The sequence below is a fragment of the Oculina patagonica genome, chromosome 8 (genome assembly GCF_052425735.1).
Source record: "Oculina patagonica isolate OP01 chromosome 8, crgOcupat, whole genome shotgun sequence".
NCBI lineage: Eukaryota > Metazoa > Cnidaria > Anthozoa > Scleractinia > Oculinidae > Oculina > Oculina patagonica.
This window is the reverse complement of record NC_135765.1, coordinates 8,570,429-8,597,302: the sequence shown is the minus strand read 5'-3', so window position 1 is coordinate 8,597,302 and position 26,874 is coordinate 8,570,429. Positions and strand designations below refer to the sequence as shown.

Below are 26,874 nucleotides of genomic sequence, written 5' to 3'. Positions count from 1 at the left end.
GACCGGTCGATAGCTTTACAACAAAAAGCTGAATAATGTAACTAGCTCTGGGAGAAATTTCAAGTTCCTGCGGTTCTTCTGAGGTAAGAAATACAAGTTTACGTCAAAAGTGGCCGAGAACTGGGCCAAGGTGGCCGAGAACTGGGCCCACAAATGGAGCTTTTATTTTTATTATTGCTCGGGCAAATTAATTTTTGACCGGTCGATAGCTTTACAACAAAAAGCTGAATAATGTAACTAGCTCTGGGAGAAATTTCAAGTTCCTGCGGTTCTTCTGAGGTAAGAAATACAAGTTTACGTCAAAAGTGGCCGAGACCTGGGCCAAGGTGGCCGAGAACTGGGCCCACAAATGGAGCTTTTATTTTTATTATTGCTCGGGCAAATTAATTTTTGACCGGTCGATAGCTTTACACCAAAAAGCTGAATAATGTAGCTAGCTCTGGGAGGTAAGAAATACAAGTTTACGTCAAAAGTGGCCGAGAACTGGGCCCCATACTGTACTTTGCCCCGTAAGCTTTTTTCTCTGTCCTTCCGCCGAAGCAAAAAAACACAACCTGATTACACATTAACCCAAAAGTTGACCAAGTGTGCCTGCAACGATTTCCTGTCAAAACTAAAATGAAAACCATTGCGGTATGCGTCACCCGTAGCGGTTTTGTAGCAACCCCAAGCTATCCCCGTCTTTTTGGCCGCGCCAGGAGACTACGCTCTAGGACGACCAAAGGGTAAACTATAAATCGGCCACGCCCGATTAATAACTGGCACGCGATGCATGCAGAAGCGATGGCGTTTCACAAGGGGTCTTACATAATTTTGAGGAAAACTTAAAGTAAATAATAGTAGCTGACACCTTGTGTGTCGAAAAGACTGTTATCCAACTGCATCTTACATTTTTTTAACATAAGAAGCAATGTTAGTGATTGTATAAATAGTATAGTCCGGGGTGATGGAATTCAAATAGATGCAGTTGTTATGAATTCACAGACCAAGGATGCAAATAATACATTTTCTTCGTAGATTTGCTCAATTGAACAACAGTAATACTTTATTTTATATTTTTATTATTTATTTAGATATCCCTATGTTGTCTCAACAAAGATTGCGTTATACTGCAGTGTGATATCACGGATAAACGACATACGATACGCGCGAGCAAGCTTTTAAGGTCAAACGGTCTCTTGCTCACAGCGGCCCTTTGTATTTTAAGAATTAGAAATTTCTGTCTACTCAATCTAATAGATTTCGTCATATATAATAAGTCTCTTTCGTTCATACATTGTAGTTTTCAATTCAAAATGCACAGAAGTATTTTTCTTTTGTGTTTTACGCAGCGATTTCTTGTTAAGTTAAACTTGATTTCTGTTCAATCGGGCCAAACAGACAAACCGAACCGTTCGTGCCATGGCATAAAGCGATGTCACGCCATCGCTTAAAAATAAATATGAAGCAATTTGTCCGCACATTTCTACCTTTCAGTTTAGCTCATATTATTGACTACAATCTGATTTTTCTTGTACATTTTCAGAATTTTATTCCACTTTTGGGCAATGGGAAGTTTTTGGTTTGTCTTTAAGTTTTCCCTGAGCTTAGAAGACAAGAAAGCATTACAACATTTCGACCATCTCGAGATATCATTTCTCAAATGTCATTAAATAGCGGGGCCCGGTGTAAAGAAATTGGTTGTAGCAATTTTTTTCCCTTGTTTACCCATCTGAAAAACTACTAGGCACGCATCTTCTGCTTTGTAACTCGGTAGTAGCATTAGGGCCATATGCCTTTACCCAAGAACCACTTTTATCATCACAATTTCGTGCATTTAACCTGATCATCACTAGCCAAAAGAAAAAAAATTCAGCAACTCAAATATTTTGCGCGATAAAATGGGGCCAATTGCTTGCTTATTAATGTTTTTTTTTAATATATTACATGGAATTTTGCAAAAGTTTAACTTCAGGATTTTTAAATACTTCTAAGCATTAAAAGAGTCCAACACTTTTTTTCGCACAAAGGCGAGCTCAAAATTCTTCAAAAAAATACGAACAAATTACGGTCTGGTTTTAAATTTCATGATTTAATTCCTTAGGAACTTTTAATTAAAAACTTTTAGTTCCATCTCAAGACATGTATATCAATTGTACCGCTAGGCACGTAGTTAAAGGTAGTTGCAATGTCCAGTATTTAATGGCAACATGCCATAAAACATGCCATAAAAAGACTGTTTATAATAATAAATTATAGCAAGTTCATTTCCAAGTAATCTATATCTCATTTCAAGAAATCAAAGATTAAAGGAGCAATGTCACGGTGTATTAAGTCATTTTTTGATTCCTTTCAAATTGAAGGAAACCTAAAAAAAAAATAGTTTTCTAACAAAGAAAAACGACAAAGGAATAATAAAAAGGCGAAAATAACCAGGAATGGTTTCGACTGATAGATTAGGACAAATTAAGACAAATTTCGAACGACAAATTTGAAAAAGATTGCCATTTTTTTTCAAAATGTGTTGTCTATGACGTAGCTCCTTTAATAACTTGAGGGATATTATCTTGATACTACAAAATTCTCAGAACAAATATTGAAGAAAACCTATACAAATCGTTTAGGAGAACCTACATGTCGAGATTTGGAATAAAGAGGCTAATTATGACCAGTAAAAATTGTTATACGTACTAGCATCGGAAACGTGTCATGTTACTGATTGTTTCAGGCTTTTTGCAAATGAAATTATGTGATGCCCAACATCTAGCTTAGAAGTTATTATTGTAAAAACCTCTCCTAACATTGAACTTTTAAAGAATAGTTTCTTTTTAACGAGAAATTTTGACCAACACATGTTTTGGGATTGATAATCAAGAGGGAACATGTTCAGTAAACGGGGAAAATATAACGGCTAAAGGTTAATAATGAATAAGTAAGCGAAAATAAACTATCATAATTTCAATTAACTATCTGTTTACAGCCTACAAGAATTTTCATCTATTCTATTAAACATTTAATTCATTTCCAAGTTTCTATTAATTCAATTTTTATAAAAACTTAATGATGCTTCTTATTATTGAATTTAACTTTTTTTAAAAGTAAAGTTAAATTTACATTTTTTGTAACGTTTTGTACTATAATAATAGTGGTAATTGCGAAGTTTACAACTCGATTCTTTCTTTTCCCTATCCCCTCCCGAAAAAAAAAACGAAAAAAAAACACCCCAACAACAACAACAAAAACACTACAACAAACGAACAAATTAACACACAAATAAGCGAATGGTCAACCAAATAAACAAAAGCAGACGCATCAACAAAATAAAAAGATACGTAAAAGGCCAAAATATTTCCAGAAAACATAACACACAATAATTCATCCATTCTAATTCGAAAATACCCCTCGTTGATGTATTTTAAGACGAACAAACAGAACTGTTCAAGTTTCCTAAATAATATATAAAACTGCTTTATGGGAATCATTGTTAGTTATACAACTTAGCGGTATAACGGACAACCTGGCCTGAAACAGGCAAGTTTAAAACAAATATAAAACGAGAACTTTTACTATGGTAAAAAAGGAATGCAAAAGCTGTCTGTCTGTTGCTAAGCGGCGTAAGTACTGATTAAATAAATGGTGTGACTTTGGCAGCGGACATTCTCTCTCTTCTTTTATCTTGTACATTTGCTGCGCCTCTATTATAATTTTACATGTTTGAGTCCTTGTATGAAGTCCTGAGGCAAGAAGCGGGACTTCACTGTATAAAACACTGCAATACTGTGTCCAATATTTGCCTGATCGCTGTTTCCTCTCCATGTGGAAGATTTAACCCTTTCATTCCCAAGTTCTCATTAGCATTTTTCATAGTTTTCTTTCTATAATTCTTAGGAGAAATTATAATTTAATGGTTGATGGGTATGAAAGGGTTAAATAATGGAGGACCGAGAAGGATGATTGCGAGGAGCATGGGTACTAGCACTTCTTTCTTGTACACTGAAGCAGGGAAGGAAGCGCGTCTTTTTCAGTCAAGAATATCGACGGAATGTATTTGCTACCACGTGACTTGGTGATCTCTTTTTGATTGGTTTACACGCCAAGTGACGACACACTGTTCGACGACTTTACTGTGGGAATCACCTAGCAAAAATGATTAAAAGGTTTCCGTTAATTCAGTAATAATAAATTAAGAATTGCTGGTAATAATGGCAGCAGAACCTGAAATAAGTGTAAGAGGTTTGGAAACTGATGTACGAATTCAAAACGACGACCGACCAACCGACCATCTGAAGGAAGGATGAGCAGACTCACTTTTGACATGAACCTGTCTAGTTTTAACAACATGTAGGAATATTGGAGACATTATTTGTATTCTAAATGATTTTCTGAAGGATTAATGATTGGTTGATTGATGATAATAAGACAGTTCACCTCGTCTCCAGTGTACTTGGCTAGCTGTGTCTTGAGCTGGGCGTAACTTGTTTTCATGCCTTCTTGATACTCTCTTTGATCTTCCTTAATTAACTGATCGTTTATGTCCAAAGCCTTTCCGCAACACGCAATAAATTCCCTGAAATAACGAAAATAAATTGTTTTCATTAACTGCGAAACTGCAAACAACACGACCACCACCAACAGACGAAATATTTTAGTATAAAATTATTGTGAAAATCTCACAGGATAAAGACTGATTTCCCCACATTACGTAACACAACTAGTTAGAATATCAATCGAACGTACGAACAAACAAACAAACAAACAAACAAACAGATCAGAAGCTGAAGTTTTTGGCTTTGTGGTCCAAGGTTTCAATCCGTCTCTACGTACATTACCACACAAGGTAAGATACGCATCTTAAAGTTTTATGTTCAGTGCTCCTTGTTTTTTTTTTAATTACAACAAACCTGTATACTTGTTGAAGCTTCTCGATGTGTTTATGAGGATGAGACGGCAGCACAGACTTGTCAAGGAAGGCTTGAGCGTATGCTAGAGGGCCAGCATTCACCTGTAGAGTAATTGAATCAAAGTGAGGCGAGTTAGTACTTCAATAATGTAAGTACAAAAACCGACGACAGTTGGCAAACCAACCAACACTCATACATTCAGTTCTCAGACTCGCCTGCGCTTTCATTGGCCGTTTTCACACTGGAGACAGACAAACCGTCCAGACGGACAAATCGTCTTAGTGTGAAAACGGGAAGGGCACGATTTTGGACGTACAAGTCGCCTAAATTTGTCTGTCGATTTGGCCGTCTGGGAAGACGATTTTTTGAGGACGACTTGGTCGTCTGGACGGACAAGTTGTCTAAAAGCCGTCTTTAAATCACACTAGACGAAAAAATCGTCAGACGACTTCTCCGTCTAGACGATGTGTTGTTCTTCTAATGTGAAAATGGTCATTGACTCTCTACCATAACTCTCATCTTGTTTTGCGCTCTTGCGTACTTCAGTTCAGCCCTATAACAGCGCGCTGGGAGTTTATGAAAACGTTAGTCCAACTTTTATCCCTCAACTTTCTTCGACGATCGTTTTCGTTTGATCCAACGTTAAAGGATCATCAATAATAAGCGACCTTTCGATCAAAGTACAAGCAACAGTACGAACATAACTTTAATTTTTTTAGTCAAATTTTCATGGGCAAGAATGCGTTATTTTTAAATACAAAGGAACAATTTCCCAGAGAGCATCAGATGATCTTAAATTTAACAATTACAACACCGACTGTATCTAGGTCTTTTTTATCCTTCCATACCTGCACACTGACACTGCCTTGCAAAATCAGCTGGAGTTTCTTCATATCTGGAGGATTCTGTGTTATCACGTTGTTGAGCTCTTTGACTTTATTTTGCATCTCATCAAAAGCTACCTGAAATTCAGAAAACCGGAGGAAATAATAGTTGGATCAATCTTGAATAACGAACGGCGTCGAGTGTTTCGAAGCGTATCCACTATATTTACTCCACAAAAACAAGTGTTTGTCTCAATCATATAAACAAACTCAACGAAAATGAAGGTAAAGGATACATAAATCTAACGATGCCCTACCTCGACTGGCGTTAGCTCATATTGTTCTTCTTGAACAACAAGGATTCGCTTCTTTACATAAGGAAAGGTGTTGGATGCTACAAAAAAGGGAATACAAACAAACATCACAGAGTTAGTTGTTAATTAAGCTGGTGTGACATGTAAGCAAGTGGATATACTTAGCTTATAACAAACTGAACGCCATAAAATATTGAAATATCGACGTTTCGAGCGTTGACACTTTGCCAATACAAATTACTATTAATGAGTAATCTTTGTGGGCCCTTGCCTTAACTAGAACTCAGTAAAATTCAACCGACTTACTTGTTAAAATTGTCTTTCTCTTGCACTGTTCTGTCAGGCTTCCATGTGCTTTACCACTGACGGTAAATGGCGTTTCGTAGATAAACCGTCTGATGTTGTTGTTTCGTTCAAATAACGTCGGTCTGAGTTCGAGTTCCTCGTCATCAAAATATGGCTGCACAAAAGTTATCTGCAGACGATAACAAAAGCAATGTAAATATATCAAACAATGCATTTTCCAATAGAATACAGACAAATTTAAATTTGGCTTTTCCCCGGATACGTTGACTGGTTTAGTTGTTGTTGTTTTACGGAGGAAAACCACTCTAACATTACCAATTGACCCATTTTGTCTTAAGCTTGAAACGTAACTTTTCCTTGGGTTTGGTCCTTCACCAATGCAAAGCAATATCTCCGAGATAATTTGGTAATGTACTGGGTCTTACCAAGAACGATAAAATGCTGACTTCTCTTTTGAGACACATCCAATGAACAGCTTAAACTAGTTGTACCTATCGGTAAGTGCCAACGAGCGAAATACTCATGTTTGTTCATAAGAACAGATATTGAATGGTTTTTGATAGAACTATATTTGAAATGACCAAAATATGGTAAATTGTATTTTAGGTAATATGCAAAAAAAGTGCTATTCATAAGTGACACAGGCTTGATATCCTGCGTAGCAGGCGCCGTAGTTTCCAGCGCGCGTGTTCTCGCGATCGCGCACTCTTTTAAACACACTAAAAAACGTACACAGATGTCTGCTACGCAGGCTACGGGTTTGACAGATTGATAACTCTTGACAAATCTTTAAATTCTGTTCAACGTTAAATTGTCACAAAATGTAGGCAATAATTAATTAATAAATGAGGTTTAATCACTGTTTTTTAAATACAACACGCGATGGTTAAAATGTTTCCGTCCACAAAAGGGATAGTTGCATTTCAAGAACTTCTTATAAATCAAATCCCAAAATCAAAACTGCTAAGATGCTTTTTTAAAAATAATTTTCAGTAATCAGAGACAGTAATGCACGGGTCAGATTTCAGTCTCGCATGCGAAGTGTCATGTTCAGTTACGCAAAACTTGAAAAATTTGAACAGAAAACAAAACTTGAACGGTCAAGGATTATTTGGAGACAAAATTTTTATTAAGTTAACATTACATTTGCCGTTAGAAGCAAAAAACTTTTGACTTTCTTGTGTGTATGACATGCAGTAATTTTAGTGAGCGTCGCTTTGTATTGATTACACCCAAATATGGTCAAAAAAAAAAAGTCCCTTACGCAGAACTTAAGATTTTCTCTGCCTATACACTCATACGCACACGGCTCTATGATTCTGCCGCCTCGACAGCCTCGCCTCTTGGCTCGGCTGTCTCGTTGGCAATTAAGATCAGCTAAAGTCAAAAGAAAACCTACAATTGTGCACAATCCATACCTGAATGTGACCAATCTTCGAGTCCAGTGTTTCTGCGTGTACCTTAAAAGGGGAAAAAGATGAATATGCCTTTAGCTTTCACGATACTTAACAAAATAACTTGATGCATTTGGCCGTTTTGGGGAACGATTATATACCATTGCTATAAAAAACAATAAGGTAAAAATTAAAAACAAGGCAACAGGAAGGTAGGCAAACAATTGGCCGTTCCGAGGTTGCGCAGGGAACTGGGGCGAGTTTCAAATTTCAAGTAATCGATAATCTGCCAAAGACCCATTATTTGAAAGAAACTAAGATGAAAATCACTATGTTTGCCCATTTTAAAGAGTATCACAAAAAGCATAAAAAATTTAAGAGTTTATATGGTTTTGAGGGACGCTGTCTCAAAATAAGAGACGTTTGTATGGATTTTTAACCATGTTTCAAGGCCCATAACTTCGTCTGTGTGCATCCTAAAAACGTCAAACTTGGTCAAATGACCAATCTCACCGGGTTCTTTCATGTTGTGGTGTCAGATTATCGATTACTTGAAATTTGAAACTCGCCCCAGTTCCCTGCGCAACCTCGGAACGGCCAATAGGAAGAGCACAAGCAAACTATAATTGTTACCTTAGCAGATTCCAAGATGAGTTTAACGTTATCTCTACCATGTTTTTTAGAGTACATCGCTTCCAGTCTGTGAGAGATCTCCGCTAGGCCAGTGATCTTTGGTTCCTTGTAGATAAATTCCTTGCCATCGTCATCGCCGAACATCTGCAAAGAAAAGAAAAACAGGTCTGCAATGCGTACATGTATGTTGTGCTCGACGAAAATCTTGGCGAGCATCGCGCCATCAGCAAATTGATTGAAGTCGTGTTAACAATAAAGGTGCTTCATCATGAAAAAAAAGAATCTTGAAACATTTTTTGAAACATTTTGCGATGACATCTGCAAATGGTTAGACATTCTAGTCTTCTCAGATTAGGACAATAAACCTTAAGCCCCGTCTCCTGCATCGTCACTGTCAGGGGACGTAAAAGAACCCACACAATTATCGCAAAAAGAGTAAGGAATGGCGTTCCCGTTGTTGTAGTCTGGCCTTGTTCCAAAATTGAATTGGGGGCATCTGCAAAAATTAATTTCCTAATTTTTGTCAACTGCTTAGTGCAGTCGAGTCAAAGTTCCCCGCAAAGTGTTGTAAAGCACATTAGAGCGCTATCTAAATGTCACATCATCATCATCATCATTTTGCTTATAGTTCTTCAATTAGATATTCGTAATCCGTCTTATTCCTCCCTAGCCTCCCTCCCTCGTCATTGTTCTTTTCGTTTTTTATAATTACCTTTTTGGTGTTTTTCTACAGTAACAAATAAATAGAGGATATTACATGGTTGCGCGGAGATATGAAATTTATCTTCGAGTGTTCAAATTGATATCTCACGAGTGAGCGCAGCGAACGAGTGGGATATCGATTTGAACACGAGAAGATAAATTTCATATCTCCAAGCAACCATGTAATATTCTGTTTATTATATAAACCTACTAATTACGATGTTTTTGACGATTTTCCGAAGATTTCCGACCATTTTCCGATGATTTCCGAAGATTTGCAAAATGTTGCCCGAAGGTCGTACGAATGTTTCCGAACATTTTCCGAACTTTTCCGAAAATAACCGAAGATTGCCGAAGATTGCCGATGAAGATCCGAAGATGTTTCGACTTAATGCCGATTTACTTTGGCTCATTCAGCATTGAAAGAGGGCAAACTTGTCAGAAAAAGTTTCGAAATTGATATCTTCACATGTGAAAATAACATGTTATTTTCACGTGTGAAGATATGATTTTTTCGCACGAAAGATTTCCTGGTATTTCACTGATGTTTATATAATAATTATTTCTATGTTCCCGTCGATTTGAAGGCATGTTTGTAAATCGTGGTATGGCTAACCTCACCTCAATTAAAATTTTAGAAAACAAAATTTAAACAAATAAAATACATCTAGTTCGATACGCAGTTCAACGTGTCAGTTACCTGTCCAAAGAAGGCAACCCTGAAGTATTTCCCGAGAAGTCTTTTTCCACTCCCCATCACATCAACAACCTTCTTGTACGCCTTAGCCAGACTCTCGTATGCGTTTGACAGGCGCTGAATTTGGAGAAAAGACATGTTAACTTTATAAATAGTAGAGAAACTCAAGAGTTAAATCGTGTATAGTAAAAGACCAGACTAACAGTTGGTCGTACAGTGTGATCGTCTAGGTGAGAGTAGTTCTGAGAAGAACTGTTGTTGGTGACTAAAGAAGATCGTAAGTAAAATTGTACTTAAACTGCTTCAAAAAACATTTTTAGACAGAAGGGGGTCCAAGAGTTTTGTGAAATATTTCAGGTAAATTGGACGGAAATTTCAACAACGCTATGGCAATTTTATAGTAAAACATGCTTTCTGAGTTTCCTCTCAGTTTCAAAGTTTGGCTAGAAGCCTGAAAGGAACCAGTCTGTGCGATGTCAATGCACTGCTACCACAAATGCCTTGTCACAGTCGTCTTTGATTTTGATTGATAATTTGTGATGTAGTAAAAGACAGATATTCACTTACCAGGAAGTCTCTCTCCTGTTCGTAGATTGGGAGTGCCAGTTTAAACACTTCACCCATCACCTCATATCGCTCAGCGCGCTCAAGAAACTTTGCACACTGCTCCAACAAATCTACCAAGTGCCGCTAATCAGATAAAAGAAAAGACAAAGAAGGAAAAAAGTAAGAATCAAACTGAAGATCTGCAAAATGAATAGAGAACTGTCACACATACAAAACACGTCAATCCAACCCTACCACTGTGTATCGCGGTTCCCTGGCCATTCCCTCGTCAGTCTTCATTACAATTTCGTCCGCTACGACATTTGGCGAGACGCTGGCAAACGCCGCACAGCCTTCGCGATAAACACCTGAAATATCCAACAAAAGAGTACTGGATGATAAACTTTCTTCTTAGATGCCGGAAAAAACTAGAACCTTTTTAGAGTGTGAGCTCAGTATTTGTTTGAATGAAGGTAAATTAAGATAGCTCGATGGCTTGGAAGTTCTTTGGTTGCCCTCCAGCTACTATTTTCAAATACAAATCTTCCCTTATTCGTCAAACATTGACACGACAATAAAATCTCACGCTTGAAAGCCAGCGGTCTTCAAATTCAATTTGGAAGCTTCATTTGGCCAAAAAAAGCTCGCACGCAAACCAAATAAACTATAATTCTGCATGGTAGGAGTTTACAACTTACCTTGTCTTTTCAAATATTCCGCCACCAAAGCGGCTGCATGGATGTAACAGTGAGCAGTCTGTAAAACGGAACATATTAAAATGTAACTACTGCACCATAAACGGACTCCAAATATTAGCGTGACAAAAAGAGCCCTGCGTGTTCACGACACTATACAGTTATCTCAGGTCACGCAATACTAAAGTACAAACTCTAAGCAAAGCAGGCAGGTGATCAGAATTATCAATATTTGTGTAATATATTTATTATTATGTCTACCATTTCCTTGCCAAGCCTCGAGGCTTCATTAGACCCTTACCGTGATGGCTTTACCTCACTTATTTACAGTTTCCTTTAAAAGCAATGACGTTCGAGCCTCAGGGTCGAGCTTACGCAAAAAGCCGCCGCTGATGGCTTGAAAAACCCTTTAGAACTTTCGATTATGTTCGGGAAAATAGTCAGCGCACGTGAGATAGCGAGTTGTGTTATCGAAGGTAGCGGATGAATCACGCAAATCTACACGCACGCAGCGTTCACGTCACGTACGCAAAACACACCTCAGAGTAATTTTCCTGACTCTCGTGCACGGCAGCCATGTGCTCTAACCAGGTCTCTCTCAGCTCTGGTGTGCTCGAGTAGGACTTGGCCAGACTGTACTGAAGGTCTACCAGGACTTCTGGGATGTCATCGTGTTCCTGCAAAACACAGTGTGACGATCAAAACAAAACTAAGGATTTGTACGTCATTTTTACACTAAAAATTCAAGGACTTTTCAAGGACCTTTATGTCCCCTTAGATCCATTTTTCAAGGAAACATTATTGAAATTACCATGCTATTACGCGCTATAATATCGTTATGCTATTTTTGGTCATCTTACCACAAGACCTAACAATTAGGCTCTTATTTGTCTGATGAAGGTCACAAAACTCCAAGTTCAAAGTTTTATGCACTTTGTGTAAGTAATAATACATTTTTCGCGCTCTGAGAACTTAGGAAACCAGCGAAAATACAATAGGGACAGACTGTAACGTAGTTTTTGGGTCAGATCTCTCAAAAATGGATCGGTACCCTTCGAGAGAATAAAACAAATAACTGGAACTATGCCGCAAGCCCCAAAAGCAATAGCTTAAAATGACTAATATGTTTGGATTTGTGTATTGTTGCTATGTTAAAAAGAAATTAATTTCTTATCACTGTCAGTATAAAAATGATCCTTTTCTTTTTTCGTTTTTATCAGTTCACTTGCATATACTTTCCTTAGTTGTACCTCATTATAGAAACGGTAAAAAGTGTGCATTTTTTTTTGTTTAAGCTAATTGTCTCTATTTTACAGTTTTTAGTATTTCTCAAATCTGTGATCTCGGAAAAAATATTGCGCATCTGGCTGACAGCTCTCACTGGCTAAAAACTACATTCTAGTTATGTAACGCTTTCGAGCGGTATACTATGGAATATCCCACGAGTCACTTGTATTTTCTCGGTATACACACGAGCCTTTAGGCGAGTGTGTATACGAAGAAAATACAAGTGACAAGTGGGATATTCCATAGTATACCACGAGAAAGTGTTGTGTAACTATTTTATATCATGCCATAGAAAATACGCTCACTAAATTTCATCGAGAATAAGATCGCAGCGCACGATGGGAAGGTTGGGTTGAATACCGTCGAATATACAACGGCTTTCCTGTATTCTAATTGGCTGTATTTTCTATGGCATGGTATAAAGTACTATATAGCAGCCTTCATAAGCTTGTAACTCCACTAGTACTCTAGTGTAGCAGTTGCTATCTAGATGCGCGAAAAAAAAAATACACAATCATGCAAGCTATAAAGGTTAAGCGATAAGACAAGAAGACTGCAGTACAGAAAAAAAAAACGTACCATGAAGAAAGTTTGGTGTGTCTTCGCCGGACTCACAGGCGAAGGAGAGGTTAAGATCGGGAGAACAACCAACTGCTGTGCGGCAAATTCTTCGATCGCATGAAGTCTTGCTCTTTTTTTGAACCGCAATTTTCCATTTTTTGAATACGGTTCGTGAATAAACTCCTCGCAGGCTAGTGCTCTTAACGACATCTTTTAAGTTTTTCCTCTAAACGAATGATTTGAGCCGTGGAATGATTGAGCGATGCTTTCCTTTCACTCGCGCAAATACAATCACTGCACAAGAAACGGTGTTCTTTGCTCGGAGGAAAGAGGTCAAAATCTGATCTTCGCAAATGGTTTCTACTTTTTTCAAACTGACTGTTATCTCTTTAAGCAAGTTTACGCAGTTGAAAACACGTTTTTGTCACGTATCACATTGTATCCAACAGAATCACGAGCAGTGTTTCATTTCCTGTCGCTTCGCAAACTGATAAATCACGGCAAATCTCTGGTTACATTTGACTGATAAACAACACAGCGCATTTCATTAACTCCAGAATTTGCTGGAGCACGCTAATGGACTGAGCTACTCTTCAGAAACAAATTAAAAGGTTTAATTTGCGCCAAATCTGCTCTGAGGAACCAAAAATTAAAAAAAAGTAAAAATAGAAAAAACAAACAATGAATAACTCTCTAGCGTGTTTGAAACGAAGTCCAAATCACGAAAATCCACAACTATTTCGGCCCGTTGGCCTAAGTGTAAGATAAACCACTCTAGAAAACTAAATAATTACATACATTTAGTCATTTTACTGCGTACTTTTAGCAATACATCTTACAATTTAATCATTTAATTTTAAAAGAATCAGCATCGAATTTTGTTTATGAAACCAACAGATCCGAAAAAAAACGAACATCGACAGTGCCTTGACTTATCAACAAATTCTCACTGCATTAAAACTTGAGAAATGTATGGCATTGAATAAGGAGAATTAGTAACTTGATGTCGCTGCTTGATCTCGCAGGGGAAATGAAACGTGACTTCAGTTTAAGGTAAAGACGTGATCAGTCAAAAACAGCAGCACACTTTATGACACCCCCCGAGGCTATGACAAAACGGCGGCATTTTCGCTAGCGTTAAATGAAAATACATATTTAGTAACAGCCTTATTAAGAACCCATTACATGCACAAAAACAAGGTGCCAAAATAGACGAAGTACTCATTACGGCCGCATTCAAAACGCACCGCCGTTTCTAGAATAGTAAAGAACGCCACAAAAACGCCAACAAAAAAGAAACCATGCAAAACAAAAATATTTTTTTGTACATGATTATGCGCAATTTTTCAATCTTATCTACTGAAGCGCACTTGACCTATTCAGCTTGGTTCATTTTCATTTTGTTATTTTTCACTGAGTTCCGATCATGTGATGCTAGTCACGAGAAATGTAGCCTTCAAATCTTATCATATTTCTGTGGGTGTAAATGGACCACCTTTTAGAAAGATAAAGAAACAATTCTCAAGCCTCTTGCTCTAAAATGGGCCATACGCAACATAACTAATCGCTTCAGAATCAGTTTAACTCAGTATGAATGCAGATTTAATAGTTTTATCAAACAATAAGAAATCATCAGGGGAACTACCAACGCTGTCACGTCAGCACGTCGCGAGCTTAACAGCATACGTTACTTAGTAACCACTCTCTTAACGGCATCGTAGAAATGATTTATTTTAATGCGCAATTCCTTCTATGAGACGCACCTGCAGGGAATCACGGTAGTTGTATTCAACAAAACCGGTCCTAGACTCGGCAACGCCGAATACAGCTACCATGATTCCCTGCAGGCGTGTCTCATGGAGGGAAATGGAACGAATTAAACGTACCTTCATTTGCGCCGTCGCTTGCAAAACGGTGTGAATCTTCTTTGTTAGATCTTTCACCTCTGAAGGAAACGCTGTGTGCTAAGAGGAAAAAGCAGAAAAAAAATTATTCGGGCCTGAGTAGTATGGAGAGCAACATCGATTTTGCTCCATAACGTAACGAAGTCAAGTCAATAAATTTCCCGCCACAAAACTTCCCGCCTGTTAATTCCCGCCACTCAATTTACGCCACGTCGGATACATTAGATTTCAAGAGTTGCGAAAAGCATGGAAATGACCTCAAACTTGTGTATGGTGCTACAGGACAAGAGAGAAATAAACATACCTTCATTCCTTTGTCCTCGACGGCATAATTCTTAAGCGCTTGAAGAGAGTTGTTGACAGCCGCACGGTTTAAGCCGTGTGTCATCAGCTTAGAGACCGCCACGATTACCTAACGAAACATACAAAACACGATAACCTAACGGAACATACAAAACACGATAACCTAACGGAACATACAAAACACGATAACATGAAACACAATTTTTTAGAAAACTTATCATAATTTTGTTTACCAAAAAAGACAAACAATCTTTAGAATTTGGAGGATACAAAATTTCGCACAAGGATATCTGTAGTGATTTTGGAGGGTTGGCACTATTTTTTCCGACAACTAGAGGTCTTTCAAAATGGTTAAAATGCTTCGTGGGATGTTTGGACACGTTCGGAAATCTTTTTATACGATACAAAATTCGGGAGCCTTAAATAATGAACGAACATGAAGTTGCAGATGTTCATATGCCTGCCATTTTCGTTCGATTATGGCCGGCTTTGGGCTTCGACAAGAAACAACTGCATATTAAAAAAGAGTATAAACCAATAGGTGCTTAAACAAATATTTTTGTAACTACAATATTACCACTAGAGCTTCATTTTGGCCGAGTCAGACGAAATTCCATTTTTTCGCTATTTCCGGGGCTTGTTGATATTAAGGCGGAGCTACTCTTAAATATAACCTCCTACTTCAATTGTTAATTGCAAACATGGGGTTTTCAAGTCTATATACCGTCTGTGAACGTGTTTAGACGCAAGAGAAAAAAAAGAAAGAAAAAACGTGTCATACATTCTAATGATCCTCGAATAACGGTCTTGAAATCTTGGTGACATCTTGTTTCAATTTTTGAGGCAGACTTGTAAATATTGTTTGTGGTCAAAAATCTCAGACAATAACCACAAATGGCTTCGATGAGTCGTATTAACATATCCTTACCAAAAGATAAGAAAAGCCAGATTTTATAACAAAGGTTTTGAATTCGATGTTTTGAATTCGCCTGGTGGAAGTTTTTAATGAAGTACAACTGCCTTAGAATAAATAAAAAATAATAATAAATAAATATTTCTATAGCACCTATCCGAACGGCTCTAGGCGCTTTACAATAATGTGAAAAAAAAGAAAAACACTACTGAAATTGCAATATAATAAAATCGATAAAAATTCGCAAAAATGATAAAATAAGTGCTTTGCTATAGTTGTGTTGGCGGTAAAATGAAGCATCGCGATATCGACAAAAGTGCAATCCGTTCACTTCAAAGATCAATTAAAACTGCGACAAATGGTACATTTATCAAGCTCTATTTATCAAGCATGAAGAACTAGTTTTGTCTAAGAATCGGTTGGTTTTCCGCCGCTAAGAAATATGTTAACTAACAGACTACTGAAGATTGTAGCTGTCGTTTGCTCCAAACGTTGCATTTAAATTAATTTTATGGTCCGTGTAAGAGCAAAACGGGAAAATAAATTCACTAGACATAGTTAAGAATCATGACAGCCTTTTATTAATGAAAATGATATTTGTTACTGATGATCATGAATACTTCATTTCCTTTATCATAATCACTGTAAATTTACTTGTCAGCAATGATGCCAAAACAAGGACAAAATTTCAAGGTTATTTTTCGTTTGCTCTGCATAATAGCAAAGCCTGTACTTTTCGTTTGATCGAGTGAAATCTACCTTAAGAGAGTTGAAAGAGGTAGGGCCGAAATATGTCTGATAATACTGTTTAGAAATTGGAAACTCACTACAGACAACAACCCTGAGTACCTTCGATACGCAACTTGCAATAACGCGGTACGCACACAGAAAAACGCTTCTACATACAAATCATGACTTATCGAATAAAAATTCATTTCACCAACCTGGACCATTATTCATAGGTCCAGCAGGAGAAACTCAAGCGAAAATAAAGCTTACACATACCGTTTCACCAAAAGGGCATTCGTTTATCGAAACTAAGACTATAGCTTAAGACTAACCTTAATACAAAACTGAAAAGTCCAAGGAGAGATGCTTGACTGTACTACCTTCGATCGAATAGAACGAAGCTCACACTATTGTAATTGCCCTTCGCCAGATACTTGTTTTGATTGTTCGGTTTTGCTGTCGCGTTTCAGACGACGAAGTGAAATTAATCTGTGGTCTCATAACCATCTAATCCTGAACACCGCGGCGAGCATTTTTACCTCTCTTGAAAACTGTCAAAACAATTAAAAGCTGTTCGATCTTGCGAATGAAAACATTCCTGATGATTTCAAATTCTCCTGATGAATTATGCGAAATATATGAATAGTTCACAGGAGAAATCCGATTCTGATAATGAAAACAGAAACATAATTCATTTGCAGAGTGAATGTTGTCATGTGTCCTCGCATAATACTATATTAATACAAAATGCGCGCAATGACTGGATTGAAAACAAATTAAACTTTGTCGATCAGGGCGACAAGGCGAAAGACAAATGAAAGACAACAAATTAAAATGAGCAAATCACCTGCATTGCATGGTGAAGTGAAATGGCAATTTTCAATTGCAACCGCGAGCGAGATTACCAAAATCTGATGAGATAATAGCGAGATCTTGATTGGTGAGGGAAATTTTTGTTCCTTCAAAAGTAATCAGGCTTTCGCCAAAGACGGAAAATAAAAACTTATTTCTACGCGTCCTGGAAGAAATGATTTTAAAAACGAAAGGTCCGATTAGAAACACAATGCAAATATTCAGATTTAAAATTCGATCGGAACTTATTTAAGACATGATCTCCAATCTATTTCTTGTCAAGCTTTCATAATCTTTCAAATAAGTTATTTGCATTTTTCATTTTTTTTTTTATTTTGATTGATTTGCACATTGGATTATTCAACTCAACTGACGGTTTTCATCGATCGAAGTCTATGAAATAAATTTGATCCGTTTTGGGGCTGAACTGCAGTCACTGAAACTGAGAAAATTAAAATCGCAAAAGCCGTTTCCTCTTTTTTTACCGTTGTGGAAATGGTATACACATATTGTACACATACTTTTATCCAGGAATAACGAAGCAACTGAAACCAGTTTTCCTACATGAGTACACTGAGTTTGCAATAAACAAAAAAATACCGGTTTTACAGCTTTACCGTCTGAGGAACAGTTAACGCGGTACAGGATATGTTAGTACTACAAGCCGCTATTATTAACCGATTTTGATTACAAAAAATATTCATGTTTTACAACGTGTATTACATAGAACTTGGTGTACGTTTTTATTTTAGACCCAAGTCGATTCACGCCTTTTAATGCTAAAACTGCCTTCTTTACCTTACAGATACTTCAGATAAATCTAGCTTACTCTTAGAGGCGAACATTTAATCTGAACTGATCATGAGCTATGCAATTGTGCGTTTTTCCCCAGAAAAATTGTCTTAACAGTAAAATACCATCTGGTTATACTGACTCCAAGTGTAGTGGAAACGGCCTGTTCTTTACATGTAAAGAATAAGGATGGCGCATTTATGATAATGTCGTCTTTTAAAACGTTCTTGATATAAGTTATGCTAATCTTAATGCCTGGCGCTATAATGCTTTATTTTGGGGAAAGAGACGGCTTTGAATTTAACGACAGCTCGTCTGGGGCATATGTTCGTCAAATGACAGAATAAAATCTCTAGTGATCCATTTTTTTTTCTTACAAAGAAAACATTACACTGTAAAAATTATAAAATCTTAAGAGTTGTTTTGGACTGGAAAGTAACGAATGTTACGGAATATTTGTTATGCCTTAAGCTTAAAAACCGTCTGCTGTACTGTTTATTATAACGCCAAGTGTATCAGCATTATCCAAATTACCCAACTGTTTACAAATAATATTTTGGCTATAAAAAGGTGTTTTATTCACTTTATTAAAAAGTCCCTAAAATTCATTTTGTCGTCCACGGACGCAAACCGAAATTTCCTCTACGTCTTTGGAAACACTGTAAAATAACAAGGCACATCTGTAAGGTGCGATGTAGTTATTTCTTTCTGTCGTCTTACCTGCCAGTGAACTCGATCACAGCTTTGTGCTCCGGTAAATTCAAAATTACTTCTCATCAGCAGGTAAAGAAAAGAGCAGGCCTGTGAACGGAAAGACAATAATTGAGATGGAGCCTCAATGATATATCCTCTAACAAAATAACACTACAAAGGGATAATTTATGCGAAAGTAGCAAAGGACATTTGATGATGATGATTAGGTTCGAAGCTTGTTATTCTACCAACTACTTGTACCCGTCTAACCGTATTGGTCAAAAAAGAAAAAAAAAAGAAACATTTTCTCAAATAATATTCATGTGAAAAAGTACGTTTGAACATGCATATTTTCGCTGATGGTTCCAGATGTCGTTGTATACTTGAAGCAAGAAACCAATTCCGGTACACTTCCTTCAAATAACACCACAACGGAGAGTGTACGTGTGAACAAAAAAATCGCTTTAAGATGCGTTCTTTTCGATGGCACCAGATGCCGTCGCACGAATTTTAAACAATCCTCGCGTCTACGACAAGAATTCGCTGTCACAATTCTTACACTACAAATCGTTGTTGTAATTTACGGAGCAGACTGGCTTTTTTATAATTACTGCTAATAGTCGGAGTGTAAAATAGAGCAAGAAAATTGCAGTCACCTTTTAAGCCACTCGCATCTTCGTTTCGTCGCTTTTATCCGAGAAGTAATTTAACCATCTCATTTATATCTTGAATAAAGCTGCTAGCGATCAAGGGGTGCCTAGCCTAGCGAGCGACAAGCTAGTGTTGGTCTCGAGGACGCAAAATCGGCAGGAGGGCGTTTGGGAACATGCGCATTACTTCGAATGTTTGACAGAAAGCTGTCCAGGAACTCGGATAAAATACACGCCTCTTACACGGACGTGTGGAGGGTTCTTTTGAGCTAAATAATTTATGTCTGACAAAGTGACAAGTCGTCATTTGAATGCATGTACGCACCTGGTTGCGAAGACTTTCCAACTTCGAATTGCAGCAGCTTAGAATCTGCCAAGATAAAGTAAAATAAAACAAAGATCAGTAAAACAGCAGCCAGGAACGATAAGAAGTAAAGTTGGACTTGACATAAAAAATTATCGATATCGTTTAGCCAATGGATTTCCCAAATTTGAAAGACAAATCTTGCAGAAGGTATAACTCAAAATTCTCAGTCATAACAGAATAATGTATGTATGAAAGTTAAGAAATTTTGAAAAACCGAATAGATTCGATTTAATTTAAAAAAATCTACAACACCAATAACAACAAGATGGTCTCTAAAACTGCGATTTTTGTTTATAAAAATTAAAATATTTATTCTAAAACCGATTTTGACAAACATCTTAGACTGACAACGAAGAACCCACTGTGAAACAACGCTCGATTTCAACTAACGTTTTCATATATTCTAAATGGAACCAGATAGATTTTGCTTTTTGAATATATAGATATAACACTTTATTTTGTTTCCAGCTTTTAACTACCACACAGATAATTACCTCTTAAGTGACGTTAAGATCGTAAAAGGAATTAAAATTAGAAATAGGAAAATGGACAATGTAAATAAAAAATATGCGACGCCAGTACAATTAACTAATACAATTTTACGTTAACAAGGAGAAGTTTTCTTTCTCCCAACTCTTTTGTCACAAAACTGACAAAAATCTAGTTTCTCGTTAAAATATCAATATATATATTGTTAAGCAGACAGTTGATGAAAATACAGCAAATCATCAGCTAGGAAAAATATTCTTGATGTAACACTAAATACTCGAAACAAACATTTTAATATCTGAAACATAAACGAAAACTTTCAGTGCAAACTTGATATTTTTTTTTTTGGTTTATTTTGTAATGGATAAGACAGTTTCACTCTTTTGGTGTTCTGTTATAAATTATTACATGTAAATCCAGAAATTAAAATGTAAAATACAAAATCATGATACAAGAAAAATAAATGATAAGAACCGACGTTTCGGTGCATCTTGTGCCATTATCAAGGTTACATAATTAGTGATAAAAGCGGTTATGAAAAGGCTAAGTTGAAAGCGAATTTGCATAAAGAGTGCCAAGCTAATTACATGAATACTTTAGCACGAAGAGAATCGGACTGTACATTCAGTGTTGGTTTGAGATCTTGAATACACAATATTTCATTAACAAGGCAGTCAAATTTGTTCGTCGGTTCTTATCATTTATATTTCTTGTATCATGTATTTCCAAATCGTTTCTTATAACACTTTTTAAATACAAAATCAAAGGCAAAATTTTAAAAGCAAATAGTTGCTGGCGTTATTATTTACCTCGCGACAAAGATCTCCACAGTAACCTGCACTACCTTTGTATAATGCGGCTGGAAACTAAACAACAACAAACAATAAGAACAAAGCAAGTGGTAAGAATCTTTACCGCATTAGCATACCGTAGAATTCCGGTTATAAGCCCTGGGCTTATACAACTTCGTAAGAGTTTTTGGGTGGGCTTATAAGCGGAGGGGCTTATATTCAGAAGGCTTATAAGCGGAAGGGAAAAAAACGTTTCGAAACGAGCCTCGGAAGTGCTGATCGAAATACGTTTTTAAGTTAAAAACGCACAAAAAGCAACATTTAGCCCTGTTCAGTACTGTCATCCGGTAGAGGGAGGCTTATATCCGGGGAGGGGGGGGGGGGGGGGCTTATAACCGGATGTATTTTTTGTTTCCAGGATGATGGGCCTATAACCGGGGGGCTTATAAGCGGGGGGACTTATAACCGGAATTTTACGGTATATGATAGCTGTTTATTGACTAATTAGTTGGGAGCATAGTGGCCTAATGGTTAGCGCACTGGATTCGAGCTGTCCGGGTTCGAGCCTTGGCAAGGGGCATTCTGTTGTGTTCGTGGGCAAGACACTGCGTTCATAGTGCCTCTTCCCACCCAGGTGCGATGGACTAGCATTGTCCAGTGCAGACTTGTGGAGAACCTGCAGGGCGAATTCTGATTGTTGGTCACAGAGTAGGCTCTGAGCGTAGGCATGGTAACATAACCGAGAGTGACAGATTTTCGTGTCAGACTCGACGAACCCAACCAATGTGTTCAAAAATATTGTGAAGTATCTTGAAAGTGATTTGTAATAGTGTACAAAATGTGTTTAACTGTCAAGCTGTCAAGGTCTACAAATATTTTACCTTGTTGATGTAAGATCTGAGACTCGCAAACACGTGTTTCATCATAAATTCCGACTGAGGAATCTGTAAGAAGCTTAACAACACATTGAACACCTGAAGAGAGAAAAAAAGAAAAAAGGAATAGTAATGAGAATCTACAGCTAGCTGTGGCCATGGTAAAATGTTTACCGTCTTCGGCTAGCAACGACTTGTTCGGTTCTGGCCTTGTGTGAAAAGGGTGAGTTCACAAACACGACGTCTTACTTTCGCGAGCACGCGACAACCAATTCGAGACACTTAACCCTTTACCCCCTAAAGCGAATTGTATATTTTCGTAAATTAAAAATATAAACCTGATATCCATATATGATACACCATTTGAAAGTTCTTGATCAGAAAATTTCAAAAAACACTTGAAAAAATGAGAAGAAAGTTACAGTTTTGAAAGAAATGGGTTGAAATGTTAAAAAGAAAAAGATTTTAAAAAAATGTTTCTCTCCGTATATAGTAGGTATACCCCTAAACTATAGCTTATTGTGCAGCTCTCAGTTTACTGGTTTATTACAGTAATGTTGCATGTCACCTTTGTGTCAGGCAAAAAAATTGCAAACGTTATAGGGGTGGTCAATCATGTCACAAATAGGGGGGGGGGGGTACAATTTTATGCTTTCATAATGCAGATCTCTTGAAGACAAGTGTGGTGTCAAAAATTCAAATAAATTGGACAAATATTGACCAAGTTATGACACTATGTGCCAATTGGCACTCTTGGAGGGTTAATAGACTTCAGGGCCCGGTTGTTCAAATCACGATTAAGCTAATCCAGGATTACCGTGAAATTTGATTTCAATTTTATAACATTTGGTTGAAGTTTTCTGTTAATATTTTCTGTCCCCAGTTTTGAGGTGGACCAATCTCAGACTTCACAAAGCAATAGCTATGAAAAACCGTTTAAAACAAGAAAAAGTATAACCTCAATCATCTCTTAATCCTGGGTTAGTGTTAATCGCCTTTTGAACAACCCAGCCCTGTAGTTTTACTTCATGACATTAGTATCATATAGAATTTTGGGGTCGATTATTATAATCTCTGCGCGCAAACCCTTTACCAAGACTAGTAGCTCAGTCAGTAGATGTACAACAAGCAAAAGAGAACGATGAAGTACAACAAAAACAACTTAGTGTTCCGAGAGAAATGACAGTTACGTCCAACAACATAGTCGAATAGGATTTATTGCGTTACTCGGGTTATTTTTTAAATGGCGACTAAAAGAGTGCAATAATTTTAGGCCCTCGAGCCCCTTGCCGACTTTAAAGAAATCAACTGTAGTGTCGAGCCTGTTTTTAGCTACGTACCTTTTTCATCAGAAGATTGTCGCCTTCATCTTGTTCCAAGTGAAACTTAAAAATAAATAAAAAAGAAAGGAAATTTACAAACAAGTAACAAGAAAATTATTCAAGAAATTTCAAAACATACCAACAGTGCACAGGGGGACAACGGTGTGTGTGTGTTCTATAAATTACTGAAAAGAATGCAGCAGGAAACGACGATTTTAACCAGGATGAGACTCAGTTAGACTTAGTGGTAAAGGATTAATTCCAGCAACATCAGCTACTTTTACACACTGCAAATCACATGCTTTTATTTTTCACAAAAGGCTCATTGTTGAGAGGAGAAACAACGACGCTAATAAAGCACTCCCATGTACTCACCTTAAAATGGCCACAGAATAGCTCAATGGTGTCTAACACAACCAGACCGACTTCGTTTGCGAGATTTCCTTCCATCAAGACACGAGTTTGAATGTCGAGATTTATGCCTACATTAGAAAGCAAAAATAAAGTTAGTCCACTGATTCATGTGATAGCACACTCATTGTGACGAATCGTGCAGAAAATTATCATCGATCAATTAATGAAAGGTTCAACTTGCGCGAAGCCGAAATTGTTTCCAATCGAATAACTACCAGGCCTTAAAAGTTTCTTATCGGAAGATTTTCAGGAAAGCGTCCAGGACCAAGATTATAAACTAATCTTAAATAAAGGCGTCAACTTCAAATCCAGTTTGGAAAAAAAGTTATCAATAACAATTTGTTGTTTTTGGCAAATATCACCGACTATGGCAAATGATAACTTACAATTAGCCGTCAAAGTGCTTTGAAACGACGTAAAAACTGTTTCCAGTATGACAGTACTTAGCAGGTCTGAAAAGGTTATAAAACAAGGCAAAGTGGGATATCTTCCAAGGCAACCTCGATATTTTAGAAGACTGTCTTTCTGCTTCATTCATTCATTCAAAGAGCAATAACAATCCTTTCTGACATAGGAGAAGTGGCTGAAGAGAATTTTCAATGTTGCAACCGTCTCATAAATTTGGAAAGGATTGCAAACTAAAGTAGCATTTACCTCCACTGCTCGCCGCTCTGGAATGTCGCGTCTTGCCCTGGTTAGACACCCCTCCCTGGTACTTCTGCTCAAAAAACTGTTTGGTGGTTTCGCTGTGCGTGCTGTAGAAAGGTCAGTACAAAAGGTGAAGTTATAAGTCGCGCGAATACGACAGGAATATAGACAACAGTGTGAGCGATGGATTGGAAGAATCATGCAAAAGCAACGACTGGATTTTATGGGGCTAGGTTACGCAATTTTAGGACATTTTTTCTCTTTTTAGTTACAAGCTCCTGACATAACAAACAAGTAAACAATTAAACAAACAAACAAAAGATCAAGAAAGAAAAAGCATCCCTTTTCTAACAAAATGAAGACTACTTGACAAACAAGAATGTCGACTGACCATTTTGGCGCACGTTCTCAGCCATGTACATTCTCGTCCCCATAGCCCTTTCGTTTCTCTTAGCCGGCTTGGTACGAGAAAACGGAGGGCTCTGGGGACATAGGATTTTTGAATTAATTCGAATTTTTTTGATTGGCTGTTTGGAACAAAGAATTCCCAAACGGAAGTCGAAAACCGAACGACCGTCTCATACATTCTTTTGAAACGTCATGACTGCATACATGAAGACCGGAAGTCCTAGAATCTAGGACTGGAAATTCTGTGTCCCCAGAGCCCTTTGTTTCCTCGTGCCAAGGCCCAGCCGGCTAAGAGAAACGAAAGGGCTATGGGGACGAGAATGAGCCATGTAACTTAACCTTTCCGATTTTTTTATCGTCCCGAATTTAATTAAGCTACTAAAATAATTAAATTTTTCAAATTTTTTCCATACTGCCCAGTGTTTAGCACAGCAATCTACCAAGGTTCCTTAATGTTTCTTTCGGCGGCATCAACAACAACTACAGTAGCAACAATATGTTGTAACAATGTAAAAAAAAATGTAAATGTAATTTATTTACCCACGTAACACCGAAGAGCTTAGAGGTCGTTAAGACGTGTACGTGCATCGAAGATCGATTTGGAATTTGGAGTGTTGGTTTTTGTGGAGGGAGGCGAGCGCTCTCACCACTGCGCCACCCCTGCTCCCCTATCTATATGATATAGATATTTCTATTTTTCTGGCAAAATAAAATGGTTGTTGTTGCTCTTGTTGTTGATGACAATAACAACAAAACGACAAAAACAATAACACCAGCAACAGATACAACTTCCACAAACAATAAACCTGCCTAAATCAGCGTGACCTAGCCCCAAAAATGACTTAGTTTGAGGAAGGAAGCCAGAAAGGCTCACAGAGTAAAGAGAGAAAAGGTGATGTACTTATATGATTGAGGCTTTTAGCTTAATGCATATTATTGGCACGAGTTGAAATGGGTGATATTATTTGAAGGAGTGATCATGAGTCCGCTTGTGAAACTAAAGGTCCGAATGTCTTAGAAATTAGTTATGATTAACAATATTTTGGTAACGATATTTTTTAAGATCTGATCAAGAATACAGTGTAAAATTTAAGTTTACACTTATTTGACAAATTTAAGGTTTATAAAATCGGAGTATTTTTTTATAAATCATATTACCAGGAGTTACTAAAAAGCGCAATTTACCGAATTTCAGGCAAATCAAGGGCGGATATTAAGATTAATTAAACATGCACAAATATAACGATTAAAAGTTACAAGTTATTTGTTATGAAAAATAAGTGCATACGATATTCATACTTTGCGGTAGGAAATGGCCGCCATAACGCCTTAAGATACTCAAAATCCCTGTTAAAGTACAAAATCGAAGGTTAATATATCATTTCACATTCGTTGAAAGGGCACTACCATCTGGTTTTGTTTTCTAGTGTGTGACCATTCAAATGAACGCTATTGAGCAGTACTTTCATGTGGTACTGTTTATTATGCTGCACAAGGTGGTTCTAACTTTTAAGTCTGTGAATGAAACCCTAGTGTGTGACCATTCAAATGAACGCTATTGAGCAGTACTTTCATGTGGTACTGTTTATTATGCTGCACAAGGTGGTTCTAACTTTTAAGTCTGTGAATGAAACCCTAGTGTGTGACCATTCAAATGAACGCTATTGAGCAGTACCTTCAAGTGGTATTGTGTATCATGCTGTGCTAGGTCTCTCACCTCCGCAGAGGGTCCTTTTGTGGGGGAAGGCGAAAAACACCGGGGAGAGGCTCCGCGCGCTTACTTTTCACCTCTCCCTATTTCCCAGCCCGTACCAAACACGAAAGAGGCCTCTGCGGAGGAGAGAGGTGCTAGGTGGTTCTAACTTTTTAAGTCGGTGGATAAAAC

At 37.4% G+C, this 26,874-nt stretch overlaps 1 protein-coding gene across 8 annotated transcripts in view; it reads right to left on the bottom strand.

Moving 5' to 3' along the window:
- Positions 1-3,394: 3,394 nt before the first annotated feature.
- The window catches only part of LOC144662518 (dedicator of cytokinesis protein 11-like), a 67,577-nt gene continuing 44,097 nt past the window's right edge, over positions 3,395-26,874 (bottom strand). For 7 of the 8 annotated variants that reach the window (XM_078523333.1, XM_078523336.1, XM_078523338.1 and 4 more), the window contains 23 exons: positions 26,289-26,336; positions 24,588-24,688; positions 23,895-24,001; positions 23,538-23,582; positions 22,204-22,296; positions 21,341-21,397; positions 20,001-20,045; positions 19,053-19,133; positions 15,048-15,155; positions 14,726-14,803; positions 11,531-11,668; positions 10,995-11,052; positions 10,552-10,664; positions 10,318-10,440; positions 9,754-9,867; positions 8,352-8,495; positions 7,743-7,784; positions 6,325-6,493; positions 6,022-6,098; positions 5,729-5,842; positions 4,881-4,981; positions 4,408-4,546; positions 3,395-4,116 (listed from right to left, as the gene is read on the bottom strand). In XM_078523333.1, coding sequence (XP_078379459.1) covers positions 4,066-4,116; positions 4,408-4,546; positions 4,881-4,981; positions 5,729-5,842; positions 6,022-6,098; positions 6,325-6,493; positions 7,743-7,784; positions 8,352-8,495; positions 9,754-9,867; positions 10,318-10,440; positions 10,552-10,664; positions 10,995-11,052; positions 11,531-11,668; positions 14,726-14,803; positions 15,048-15,155; positions 19,053-19,133; positions 20,001-20,045; positions 21,341-21,397; positions 22,204-22,296; positions 23,538-23,582; positions 23,895-24,001; positions 24,588-24,688; positions 26,289-26,336 — 2,146 coding nt within the window. In that variant the 3' untranslated portion in view covers positions 3,395-4,065. The remainder of the gene's footprint in view (positions 4,117-4,407; positions 4,547-4,880; positions 4,982-5,728; positions 5,843-6,021; positions 6,099-6,324; positions 6,494-7,742; positions 7,785-8,351; positions 8,496-9,753; positions 9,868-10,317; positions 10,441-10,551; positions 10,665-10,994; positions 11,053-11,530; positions 11,669-14,725; positions 14,804-15,047; positions 15,156-19,052; positions 19,134-20,000; positions 20,046-21,340; positions 21,398-22,203; positions 22,297-23,537; positions 23,583-23,894; positions 24,002-24,587; positions 24,689-26,288; positions 26,337-26,874) is intronic. The other variant, XM_078523334.1, reaches the window with a different exon arrangement.